The sequence below is a fragment of the Bemisia tabaci genome, chromosome 4, assembly GCF_918797505.1.
Source record: "Bemisia tabaci chromosome 4, PGI_BMITA_v3".
NCBI lineage: Eukaryota > Metazoa > Arthropoda > Insecta > Hemiptera > Aleyrodidae > Bemisia > Bemisia tabaci.
The window spans coordinates 58,142,544-58,155,270 of record NC_092796.1 but is presented as its reverse complement, the minus strand read 5'-3'; the positions used below and the strand labels follow the sequence as shown (position 1 = coordinate 58,155,270).

The window sequence follows — 12,727 nt, the reverse complement described above, 5'->3', positions numbered from 1 at the left end:
GAAAATTCAAGTTTTGATACAGAGGTTCCGGATTCTTCGCAATTGATAAAAATTTATCGACTTCCTCGGGTTTTACCTGACTTTTTGTGACCTTGTTATTTGAAGTGGATGGGGGAAGGAAAACTATCAAACGGAAGGGAGCAAACTTCGGAAAGTCTCTTTTAAAATTGAGAGAATTATTTTAAATTTATATTATATTTATTTAAAAGAAAAATATTTAGGAAAACTTTCCGACAATCGAAGGAACTCCCCTTTTTGACGTCCAATGAGAGTTCTTATGTATAGATGGCTAAAGTGCTTAACCACGTATCTCTATTGGGGTGTTTCAAAATCTCTGCTCCTATTTTAATTTTTTGAAGAGGCACATGTCAACTATACAAATTGAAATTTCGACGAAATGTCCTGCTAATACAGAAATAAAGTCAAGGAAGTTCTCAAAAAATGAAACTGACTTGTTTTCCAAAGAAAAAATAAAGTTTGAGAGGAAGTCTGCAACCTTGCAAACGGAGATACGCGGTTTCGCACTTTAGCCATCGGTATGGTTATCAGCGATAAGTTCGTTTTATCAGAGTATAGAAACCTATCGATTTTTCAAGAATGACGCAGACAAATATGTGGATGATTAGAGGTTAAGACTCTTCCCATGCATACAATATCTCTAAAAAAACCATAAAAATCTCTCATAGCTCCTCACTGGAAAAAAAAAACACACATTAGATCTAGAGTCCAGACTCTTGAAAACATTGACAAGAAAAAATACTCTTGATTCAATCGGATTTTTGCTTGAATCAAAAGGAAATCCGCTCAAATTAAGAGGCTTGGTTTTTTATTTAAGCAAAAATCCGATTGAATCAAGAGTACTTTTTCTTGTCGATGTTTTTAAGAGTCTGGACTCTAGATCCAATGCGTTTTTTTTTCCAGTGCTCTGAATCTTGAGTAGTTTCGCAGTAAGGAAATTCTTCAGCACCGTTGGCTACCGAAAACGCAAATAAATATTATCAAGACAAAAGCTACTCGAAGTTTCAAGATGGAAATGAAAAAAATTCTATGGCATAAGTAGGTACAGAGGGTACGTCAGTTACTTCGGCTACACGCATAAACACACGGCATGTTCTCAGCAAAACATAATATTTTGACTCCGATATTTCACCGAGTTTGAATCGGAATACACGTTCGCGACCTCTTACGGAAACGACTCGACAGCGGTCGCGGTCCACGAGACGTATCCGCTGGTGGAACAAAACTCCTTCAATTTTCTTGAGTAGGCAATTGCGCGACAACATGCATCGAAAGTTGTACATAGCTTCAGTTGAAGGGGAAATGAAGAGGTTTTGAGAAACAAAATCGTGTGCATGTCTGTATCCCACACTTGTACTGCCGTGCTAAGGAAGAACGCCGTATGAACATTCGAGGGTTGCCAAATTTCCCTTGATAAAACATGTATTTTTGATGACATTCTTGGATAATTTTCCTTGAAATTTTCAGATATTTTAGATTAAATTGCGCACGAAATTGTCTGAAAAATTTGGAAAATAATATTCACAATTTTCCCAGAAAATTCGGTTTTTATCGAAGGAAACTTGGCAACGCCTGAAGGTTCATACGGCGTTCTTTCTTAGCACGGCAATGTAATGCCGTGCTAAGGAAGAACCGTATGAGCCTTTGGACGTTGCTATATTTCCCTTTGTATGAAACGGATTTACTGGGATAATTGTGAATATTATTCTTTAGTAAATTTTTCAAACAATTTTGTTTGCAATTTAAGGTATACCTGGAAAAAATTCATCAAGGAAAAATATGCATAACTTTCCTCAAAACTACATGTCTTATCCGAGGAAATTTGGCAACTCTCGAATGTTCATGCAACGTTCTCCCTGAGTACAGCAGTACAGCTCTCCTGCCAGGTATATTATATGAATGTAGAGTTACATACACCCTTTGTGTACTGTGTGTTTACTTTCATGATGCAAAGAATTGGGAGTGTGCACAAAAATAGTGCATTTTTTACATTTTTTTTAAATAAAAACGATAAATTCTTGTCTAAATTGTTTTTCTAATTTAAAATCTAACAGAATTCAGCTTTCAAACCTCACACTAATAGAATGCATTTGTGCTATAAGAACCTTTAAAGTCGACAATTAAACCCGGTTATATTCCCTTTTATCAATGGTTGGCTTTCAGTCGCTTAATAGCTACTCATCAACACACGTTACAATTTAATTGTACGTTCTAAATATGTTTAGTTTCTTAACATTTTCTCAAAATCTAAAATGTTTTGAGAATCATAAAAACTAGCATTTCAGCGCTGTAATTTCTTCCTTCTCTTCTTTTTTTTTTAAATAGAATCACAGGAAGGTGGGAAGACCTCTGAGCCTGGCTTGTAGCTGCAGAAAAATAAGGCAGTCCCATTGTTAGTAAAACAGTTTTTAAGATAAGAATTCGGTTGAACTCAACCCAATAACCACATACCCAGATTTTTCACTATCTCTCATTCCTAGCAGCTGAATTCTATTAGTTTTAAGTCTAAAAACAACTTAGCCTCAAGATTTGATACTACGATGGATGGAGGACAAGGTTTCAAGATTTTCCCTAAAGGGCCCTTCCCAGAAAATTCTTTAACTTTACAACAGTGGCAGAGCTAGACATTTTTGATACAAAACATGTTTCATAATCACAAAGGGTTTTCGAGGCCATAGAAGCTCAAGAATAATGTTACAATATGATTGGAGAGATTCCATATTCCTTTTAAAATGAGGAAATATTAACCTCTACCCCTTGCTACTTTAGTAAGCTACCTTACTGAATTTCAAAAAAGTCCAAGGCAAGGTTATGTGTTGTTGAGATCAGTGTGTGTCCTTTGAAAATTCAAGATGTAAAATCGACTCTCCAAAAAGCATCATAAGGTGTCAATTTGAGAGGATGGCATGGTCTAACAGAGTTTTAGGAGATGCCAAACCATTGATAAGTAAGTCAATTGTGCAAAAACTAGTGCTTCAGATAAAATCTAATGTCTTTTTAAGCATAATTTCATTAGATTGGAGCACTAAAGATGAAGGATCAATTTTATAAAAGAAAACTTACCGTAACATAGAATCAGAGACATGAAAGAATTCTGCATCGATGGAATCAACCTCTTCTCTGACCTCCGTGATGAAAGCTGCTGTACAACTCGAAACCTCTGGAAAAAGACAAAATGGAAAACACTGAGCAATTAGAAATTCCTTGATGTGATTGAGTAAAAACAGTAAGTACATTTAAACGCTGGCGAAGGTTTGGCATATTATGTAAATAAAATGATGAGAACTTTCATGCTATCCGTCTTTATTTCATTATCTTTCATATACTGTTACCATGTGAGCCAAAGCTTTTTAGGTAAACAGCAACAATCTTCAAGACTTCCAAAAATTTTCAGAAAAAATGTAAAGCGTTCTACATTAAAGTCTAAAATTTCTAAAATTGACATAATCAATGTTGGAAAAAGTTATAATAGAACATCACAGTTACTGAATGCAAGGACCAAGATAAAACAAATTCAGTCAATCTTCAAATATAAGTAAATGAGGGTAGTGCAAATGACTTGCTAGAATGCTGCTGCACATGGTAGGTGCTAAATTTCCTCGTTAATTAGTGCTCCTTTTCGGAATTAAATTATCAACTCACAATCAATTTTATATTCTGTTTTATTCAGCACTCTTATTTGCATTTTGCATGTTGCTTATGCCGCTTGTAAACAACGTATGATGCGGTTGTTCAATAAGGACCGAGGATTAACAACGCTCACTATCAGGTCGCAGTCAATCCTCCATTGCTGTTCGACAATTACATCGCTTCCAAACGGAATTTAAACAAGTGCAAACTTACTGTAGACACCTCAAGCACTCTTGCCGTTCTATCACAGTTCACTTTGTTCATCTCCATCCTGCTCTGTACCCAACACTGTATGTGATTGTATTTTATTTTAATTTTGTTTCAACTTTTTCCAACAATGATTATGTGAACTTCAGCGCTTTTCGGTAATAATGTAGAACGCCCTTCATTGTTTTCAAGTATTTCCTTGTAGCCTTGAAGATGGGTGCTAGCCACTTACAACCTTCACCTGTTTGGATAAACCTAACGTCTTGGATGAAGCTGAAGTCTATAAATGGCTTTCTTTTACTGATTCATAAAGAATAATCCGTAGAGTTGTATTTCTTTCACATTAGATAAAATGCATTTTGATTATGATCACTGGCATAGGTACAAAAACATACAGCATACCTCCTTAACCTAATTCTCATTAGGAAACAGATAACACCTCCCAGTTGATAAAATTACAAATGCATACCTTATATTGCCTACAATCTGAAATTTCAACTGAGTCTTTGAGGTCAAATAGTAGACGTAGAAGAACTTGTCAAACATAAGAGCATGATAATCAGAAAATCATGAACAAGAAGGGCAGCAGTCACATTGAGGTTACCTTCAAAAGTTCATGATTGTTTACGCTACAGCTTGTGTAATGGTGTCAAGTATATAAAACGAGAAAATAAGAAGAGAACACTTTCTAGAGATAGATAATCTAAGACGAATGAAGAAATTGATTTAATCTGAGTAGTAAGGAATGAGAGTGCTATTATTTGTGTATATTTGTTCTCTAATGGTTATAATTGCAAGCTCATTCACACAGAACATAGTGGAAAGTTACAAGCTCATGGGATACTTGATCCTTACCAGAGAATTGGTGGTGAAAATTTGCAACCCGAGATTTTGAGACGTGAGGAAATTCACAAAATCGAAAGAGAAATACACTTTAGATTACTTATTGGGACTCACTGGATGTGGCTTGGGAGCAAAAAACGAAATATTTACGCGACGACAAGATATTCATTCATAACCCAAAACTCATCATGGAGTAACACCACATCTGCTTTACGAAACTTGCAAAAGATTTGGTGGGTTACCTTCGCTAACAAAAGTCCAAACTTCACACAGACAGAATAGTCGTCAATCAAAAAAAGTTAAAAAAGCCTACTGGACTTCTCGTTGACACTTTACAAAAATTTAAGTTATCGATACAAAATGACAGATGATGAGCGGAGCGACACAAAGGAGGACGTCTATCTAATTAAGGTTTGAAGTACTAGTGCTGCGCTCTCGTGGCAGCTTTTAGAAACTCATTCTTGAGAGCTCGCAAGGTTCATAAAAATCTCAACAGAGAGCGCTACTTTGAAACTCACTTGTCACTTCTGTTGTTCTCCTGGAAATCAAGCGGTTAACTATTCGAACTCCGGAGTATGTATGTGATGTGGTATCACGCGCATTTGAAGGAAAATCTTACTTTTTCGCCTGTCTCATATAAATGACGTTCGCGTATGAATATGTAGGTATAATGTAAAATCCTGGAAATGAAGATTCGAACTCCTGAGTAGAGTTCGTGAATTTTTGATATGGTATTGCGCTAATGAAGTCAAATCTGAAACCTTTCACTTGACTCAAACTGCTGATGTTTACCTATAAATGCAGACGTAAATGCTGCAGATGCTAGCAAACAGGGAAATAAAGCACGTATCAACTTTCCGAGTTCCGGAGTACGTGTTTGATGCGGGATCATGCGAAAATAATGGAAAATCTTAGCTTGGCCCCTGTCCCAACCCAACTTTAAAGGGCGTCATTTATTTATGGCTTCTGAAAGTAATGGAGCTTTGGCGAGTGGTCCGAACAGGAAGTATACATAATTACAAGGTGGCTAGCAAAATTTCATTTAATCGTTCCCTTTCCTTAATTTCTTCTAGTGAAATCCCTTGACTCTTTTGCGATAACGTAAGGGAACTTAATCAATGTGGTCAAAACGTTGGCGTTTTCGAAAGTCCCTGGCTTTTCCCTGATTGTATCCGGTCGGACAGCATTCCCTGACTTTTCCCGGGTTTCCTGGTCGCTTGCCTCGCTGTTTATATCTGTTACCGGCAAACCCCGTTTTTCAGGCAGACCTAGGTCTGCCTAGGCAAACCTAGGTCTGCCTAGGTAGACCTAGGTCTGCCAAGCACCTCGTTTGGCAAACCTAGGATTGCCTGAAAATTTTAGGCAGACCTAGGTTTGCCAAAAGTGATTTTAGGCAAACTAGGTTTGCCAAACGATTTTTTTGGCAAACCCCGTTTCTGATTTCTACCGCTAAAGTGACTTTACCGGAAAACTTTTTCTACCGCTAAAGTGACTTTACCGGAAAACTTTTCTACCGCTAAAGTGGCCTTACCGGAAAACTTTTTCTACCGCTAAAGTGACTTTACCGGAAAACTTTTTCTACCGCTAAAGTGACTTTACCGGAAAACTTTTTCTACCGCTAAAGTGACAGTACGAATTCAATGAGAAACAACTATTTATCCCCACGCAGACCGGGGCGAGCGGTGGTTTATTATAAAAGAATCACAGGTGAGGCTGAATAACAGTGTAACATAATATCACAAGTGCTTAAAACAGGGCACGAGAAATCTGAGTAGCAAAAAAAATTGGAAAAAAAATGCAAAATTTACAATTACAATTTGAAAAAAGATACAATTTGAAATCGTTACAGATTCCTTGTCACTTTTTTAACATAATATCATAATATCACAAGTGCTTAAAAAAGGGCATGAGGGAAAACGTTACACAATTGATGCAATTCGAAATCATTATAGATTTCTTGTCACTTTTTTATTTTTTAGAGGAAAAGTACATTCAAAGGAAATTTATTTATTGTTGCAGCTGAGGCTGGAGTGACATTTGGAGTTGCACAGTTTGCCATTTTTGCGGCACTTACACTGGTTTGAGGTGCAACCTTTTTTGCAGTTGCACCTTTCGAACCCCTGCGCAGAACCCCCAGCAACACTGGCTGCGGCCGCACGTACCGTAACCTTTTTTTCGGCTGGCACCTCACTGACCGATATGAAGGCCGTGGCGCACACGTCGAATTCCGACCGACAGTACCTTTTAGGGAGGATGCCGTCTTTGGTCCCTATTTTGTATAACTCGTGTTCGTTTTTGTCGAGAATTACGACCATCTCGAGTTTGGAAGTTTGACTTTTTTGAACTACGATATTTTGACACATGGTTTTTCCAATTTCGATCCGAGGAAAATAACCTGCCGCTATAAATGATAGAGCGGTTGCATAAATGATCTGTTGCTGCGACTGGTCGGAGTAGGATTTTATAACCATACCCCGTTATCATTTTCCAAGAATGACCGTCTCAGCCGCGGAATTTGGAGTTTATTGAACTGCGGTATGGCTCAGTTGCGGTGGGCACAGAATCGTGATTTGATTCTTGATTCTTGTAGATCAGCTAAAGATAATTAGATCCGCTCGTACATACAGCAACTTTCTACGCTCAATATTAACCGAGATATCGCCCTCTGAAAAATCGGGTTTTAGACGTCATCCACCCTTGTTTTCTACCTTCCTTTCATCACTCGGGTGAGACAAACATTTGCTTTGGTTACTCAATGTGAAACTCGGATGATAGCAAGATGAAAGAAATCAAGGGTGTCAGAACCGCAGTGGATGATGTCAAAACCCTGGCTTTTCAAAGGGTGATATCTCGGTAATATTGAACGTAGAAAATTGCTGTTTGGACAGGTCTTAATATCTTTAGCTGATGTACAAGAATCAAGCATCAAAAGACGATTCTATGACCAGCAACTGACCCACCGTGCCATGTATGTAAAATTTTCCTCCGCGGAGGTTAAAAAAGGTGCCATGGTTTTCAGATTCAATGCAACTGGTTGGGAAAAAAACTATATATTTTGCCGGAAGTCCATCCGATACGCGGGATTTCATAGTCTGTTTCTAAGGATGTTTTTCCGAATATAAAAATTTTGGAAATGATCGGACAGAGAGAAAGTTAAAAATGTCACCCGATTAATTTTGGAGTCAACGATACCGATAGGAAATGGACGAAAAATCAAAGTTCTTTAAAAACTTGTCTCGGATGAGAATCAGCGACGTGAATTTTAAGTTTTTGTCGTCCGAAATTTTCGAGCAAATGGATTTTTTTTTTCTTCTTAAAAAGTTGAAACTGGCAAAAAATAATGGAGGCGATGTAACTGGTAGGGAGACGACGAAAAATCCCATGTCATTTTCCCTAGCCAAGAATAAGAAGTTGGCAATTTTCACTAGTTTATCCGAGGATATTCAAGAGACTATGGAAATTTACGGGAATAAAAACATTTTCGAAGCTGTGATTAACCTACATTTTGGCGTGATACCACACCACATACTTACTCCGAATTGTTGCATGCTTGATTTCAGATATTTAGTGGTGCGAGCACGGTATCTACCTTCATAAAAGCCGGTTATTTGAGACAGGTGAATAGCTATAATTTTCCTTCATTTCCGGGTGATACCACATCACATACCTACTCCAGAGTCCTTGCAAACACCTTTTTTTCCAAACCCTTGCCTTGCCATAACAGATACAAGACTCTTGCATCTCTTGATGAATCTCGCACGAATGAGGGCTCCTGAAAAACGCGCAAAACGCTCACCGCTGCGTCGCAGCGCGAGCAGTAATTGCCGCACCAGTTATGTTTTTCAAAGGACGAAGATTTGAATCAGTACATTTTATTTTGAATTCGAGTGAGATGCCATTTTGACCAGATATAAATCAAACCATGACATCACTTCCATGTTCTTGTACTGATATACACCTCACTTGACGCTATAACGATAAGAGGACTACATTGTGCGACCAGGAACTACAATTTCTGCCTACTTAAAAACGACTTACGGGTCATTTTCCCCTTTAAAGATAGGTTCTTCTAGGTATGGTCCAGAAATTGTAGTTCTTTATTGCAAAATGCAGTCCAACAAAGAGTTCGTTTTAGCGGCGACGATGAATTCATTCTGAAGCAGATTAAGATTAGGTCAAATTTAAGAGTGGAGAAAAGGAAAAAGTAAAATTTTCAGATACGTACCAGCAGTAGGTTATCCAATTGCCCGACGCCACGCTGAAAGCACTCACAACACTATCACTGAGACTGGACTGAAAAACTTGGCCATAAAAAGATATTAAAAATAATAATAAATATTGGTTGAAGACACAGATTCGTTCGTCTATGCTGATTTAAATTCTGCCCATGTTAAATAGTGTTCAAAATGTACACGATAATGAATAACAATAAAATAAAATAAAAATGGTTGAGTGAGAGATAATGATCGATAGTTTTAAGGAGTCGACTGGATTCAAATCAGAAATATAAATAAGGTAACCCAGTGGTTAGTTTTAGTTCCGCGCTCATTTCAAAGCAAACAAAAATAGAGCTTAAGCATGTTCATTATCATAAAGTCTGATTGTAATTCGAGAAAATATTTGTCATAGGTCCAATAGTCTGACCACACATGCTATGCTGTCCGAACAATATTATTTCTATTAAACCTGGACGTTTAGCGTGCGGAGGAGGTTATAGAGCATCAACATTTGATTAAATTTTGGTTGGAGAACCAAATCGCTGTGAAAGGGGTTGCGGTTGCTAAATTAAACCTAAGTAGATTTCTTACACTTCAATTGTTAAGTGGGTAGGTAATTGGTCAAGGAACTGACAATGCCTCTCCTCAATATGTGACTGAAAGAGGGAGGGGGGGTGAACAGTAATTTGGACTGAAAGTGTAAAAATAGTTGTCATTGAACAGAGATTCAAAAGGAAATTTCACTTTTATTAAATTTAAACTGTTTCATGAGGGCTGCGTGAAATTGAACTAATGATTATTTTTTTCTTCTACCCCCCCCCCCCCCTCTCTCTCTCTTTCTTTCTATTCCAAAATTAATATTTTACTGCTTCTATACGCGTTTCGTGGCATACCGAGTCCATTGAGGAAGTGTTAAGAGAATGAAGACTTCATATTATGAAGTTACGAGAAATTTTGCATCTCTATCAGTAAATAAATTTTAGATGGTGTATAGCAGAGCACAAAATTTTGTCACTAAATTTTGTAAACCTTCGTATAGAAATTCAAACTCACATTTCTCTTATTGGAAAGACAAGTAAAAGCTCTTCTATCTCAACTCATAAACTTGCACCTCGTATACCTGCTGTAAAAGTTCCGTCTCACAATCAGCTCATTATACTCTACATGTTGGTAGACAAATGTTTTTGCACTAAATGGTACACGATTACAACATTAGATTATACAACTTCTATGCCATGTATCAATACTTTAAATTAGTAAAATAAAATAATGACTCAGTACATATTTACATCGGAGATTTCTACCATATGGACTTATATTCCTCTCCAATTTTCCTGAATTAACATAAACATAAAAACCCAAACCATTACGTTCAACTCAGCTCAAAAATCTGAATGCGGATGTGTTTTAATAGAGAATATTGCAAACAATTCGGTCACTGACATTTACAGTTTTGGTCTTTGAATCTATGAACCCCCCCCCCCCCCCGATTCCTCGAGAGGGGTAAAAAATATTGTAAAAATTAATTCGGTCTCAGCTCACAGATCTGAATGCGGCAAGGACAATAAAATTTCAGGCCATTATGTCACAATATAAGAAACATTTTCTGTCCAAGGGATCATCATTGTTCTCAAAATTCTCTCATGACGAAGTATATCTTAACTGAAGCTTTCGACTCAACTCATAAATCTGCACAACTTAACTATAGCTTCCTCAACTCAACTCATAAATCTGCACAACTTAACTAAAGCTTTCAACTCGACTCATAAATCTGCACAAGTTAACTAAAGCTTTCAACTCGACTCATAGATGTGCAAGGAGGTTTCAATTCGACTCATAAATTTGAATAGAGCTTTTGGCTCGATGGCTCAAAATCTGCAAGCTGAAATAAATGTGATCTCAGAAAAGCGTAAAACTCTATCCTGAATATACAGTTTCTCAAATTTCTCTCATAACACAGACAAAATTTCGTAAAAATCACTTTCAACTCGACCGATACATTTGCATGCTCATAATAATTTACTGAGTGTATCGTAGTTCATATTCATGCTGAGGACGGCGGATACTCCTTGTATTTCAATCATAGGCAAGTAAAGCTGCTTTTAAAAAGACATTCAACTCATCTCAGTATTGGCGAAGAACTTTTCACTCATCTCATAAATTTGCGAAGAACTTTTCACTCATCTCATAAATTTGCGAAGAACTTTCATCTCTGCTCATAAACCTACATACAAACGAATGCGCGTGAAAGCAATTTTGTAGTAGTAAAAATTCAATGTCACGGGAGATCCCGTGATAAGACGGCTGAGTTTTTCTCCCGGATATCTTCATTCTTCTCTCATTTTCTCATTAGAAAAATAGTTCGGAATTTATTTCAACTTAAACTCATAGGTATATTGGCACACTGATGAACACGTGCTTGGATGGAGAAAAAAAAAGCCCAAGTCGGTCTCCTAACTTCAGTATACAGTTTTAATCTTAAACATTTAGATTCCTCTCCAAATCGTCATTGGTAAAATATAAAAATCAATTTGGACTCAACGCAACTCATAACCTGCAGCCTAACAGACACATTTCAGTTTTAATTACAGTCACAATAAAAGTTACTCTACAAATTGGTGGCTTATTTCACCTACTTAAATGAGGATAAACAAATTAGACACCTTTTATCTTCAATAAAAAGTAAGGACTACGAACAATTATGGATGACAACGACACAACTTTGAAATGAAACGAAAACTCGATAGAAGGATGTTTCGTCTTATTCTTGACTCCGTTCGAAAATTCTGAGGCAAGATATACTGCTTGCCGCTAAATTCAAACGAGAAAAATTGCGAGGGAGAAAAACGAGGGAAGGAGACCAAACAGTGATGGAGAAAATGGGATAAGATATAAAAAAAAGAATAAAAAGGAAATAAAAAAGAAAAAAAGGAGAAAAGAAAAAAAAGAGAAAAGGAAAGAAAAAAAGAAAAAGAAAAGAAAAACGAAAAAAAAGAAAAGAGAAGAAAAAGAAAAGAAAAAAAGAAGAAAAAGAAAAGAAAAAGGAAGAAAAAGAAAAGGAAAGAAAAAAGAAAAGAAAGAGAAGAAGTAAAGAAATAGAAGAAAAAAGAAAAGAAAAGAAAAGAAATAGAAGAGAAAAGAAGAAGAAACAAAAAGAAAAAGAAGAAAAGAAGAAAAAAAGAAGAAAAGAAAAAGAAGAAGAATGAAGTTAAGCTACTACTACACTGACTACACTAAGAACAATATCTACACCAACTACTCTAACTACACTAACTACACAAGACTAGGAAGAACAAAAAAAAAACATATTTACCTGAAATACTTACCTACCTGAAACTTACCTGAAAATAGAAAAAAAGAAAAAATAACTAACTGAAATACTTACCTGAGATACTTACCTGTAATACTTACCTTCCTGAAAAAACAAAAAACAAAAACATAAAAAAAAATAAATAAATAAAAACGAACCCCACCTAACTGCCGCGGAAAAAAGCCGTTTGCGTTTGAGACACAAGGTGTAGGTAAAACGACGTTTCTTAACCTTCCCTGTGTCTCGTAACTGCCATGTCAGGGCCGGAAACAGCCCTGATCAGCAGTCACGAGACACAGGAATGGTGAAGCAACGCCTTTTCACCGTTCCTCTCATGTCGCACACCCAAACTTCTTTTTTCCGTGGCTGGTGACCATGCTCAGATAAAAACCATAATGGAGCAGCAATCAGCCTAAGGGTTGATGGGGCCACCATCCGGTGGAAGTCCGGCCAGTGGTCGGGTCTGGTCTGCGGATGGCTCCTACTCGTGCGTCCAACGGTC

The 12,727-nt window shown here is 37.0% G+C and overlaps 1 protein-coding gene across 4 annotated transcripts in view; it reads right to left on the bottom strand.

Moving 5' to 3' along the window:
* Nucleotides 1-8,970, bottom strand: part of rdx (BTB/POZ and MATH domain-containing protein rdx) — a 143,536-nt gene extending 134,566 nt beyond the window's left edge. Inside the window, exons 1-2 of one of the 4 annotated variants that reach the window (XM_019059428.2) lie at nucleotides 8,924-8,970; nucleotides 3,082-3,178 (exon numbers count right to left, since the gene is read on the bottom strand). In XM_019059428.2, coding sequence (XP_018914973.1) covers nucleotides 3,082-3,089 — 8 coding nt within the window. In that variant the 5' untranslated portion in view covers nucleotides 3,090-3,178; nucleotides 8,924-8,970. Of the gene's footprint in view, nucleotides 1-3,081; nucleotides 3,179-4,324; nucleotides 4,344-4,710; nucleotides 5,095-8,923 lie in introns of those variants that run through there. The other 3 variants (XM_019059427.2, XM_019059426.2, XM_072300162.1) reach the window with 3 other exon arrangements.
* Between the last annotated feature and the right edge of the window lie 3,757 nt (nucleotides 8,971-12,727).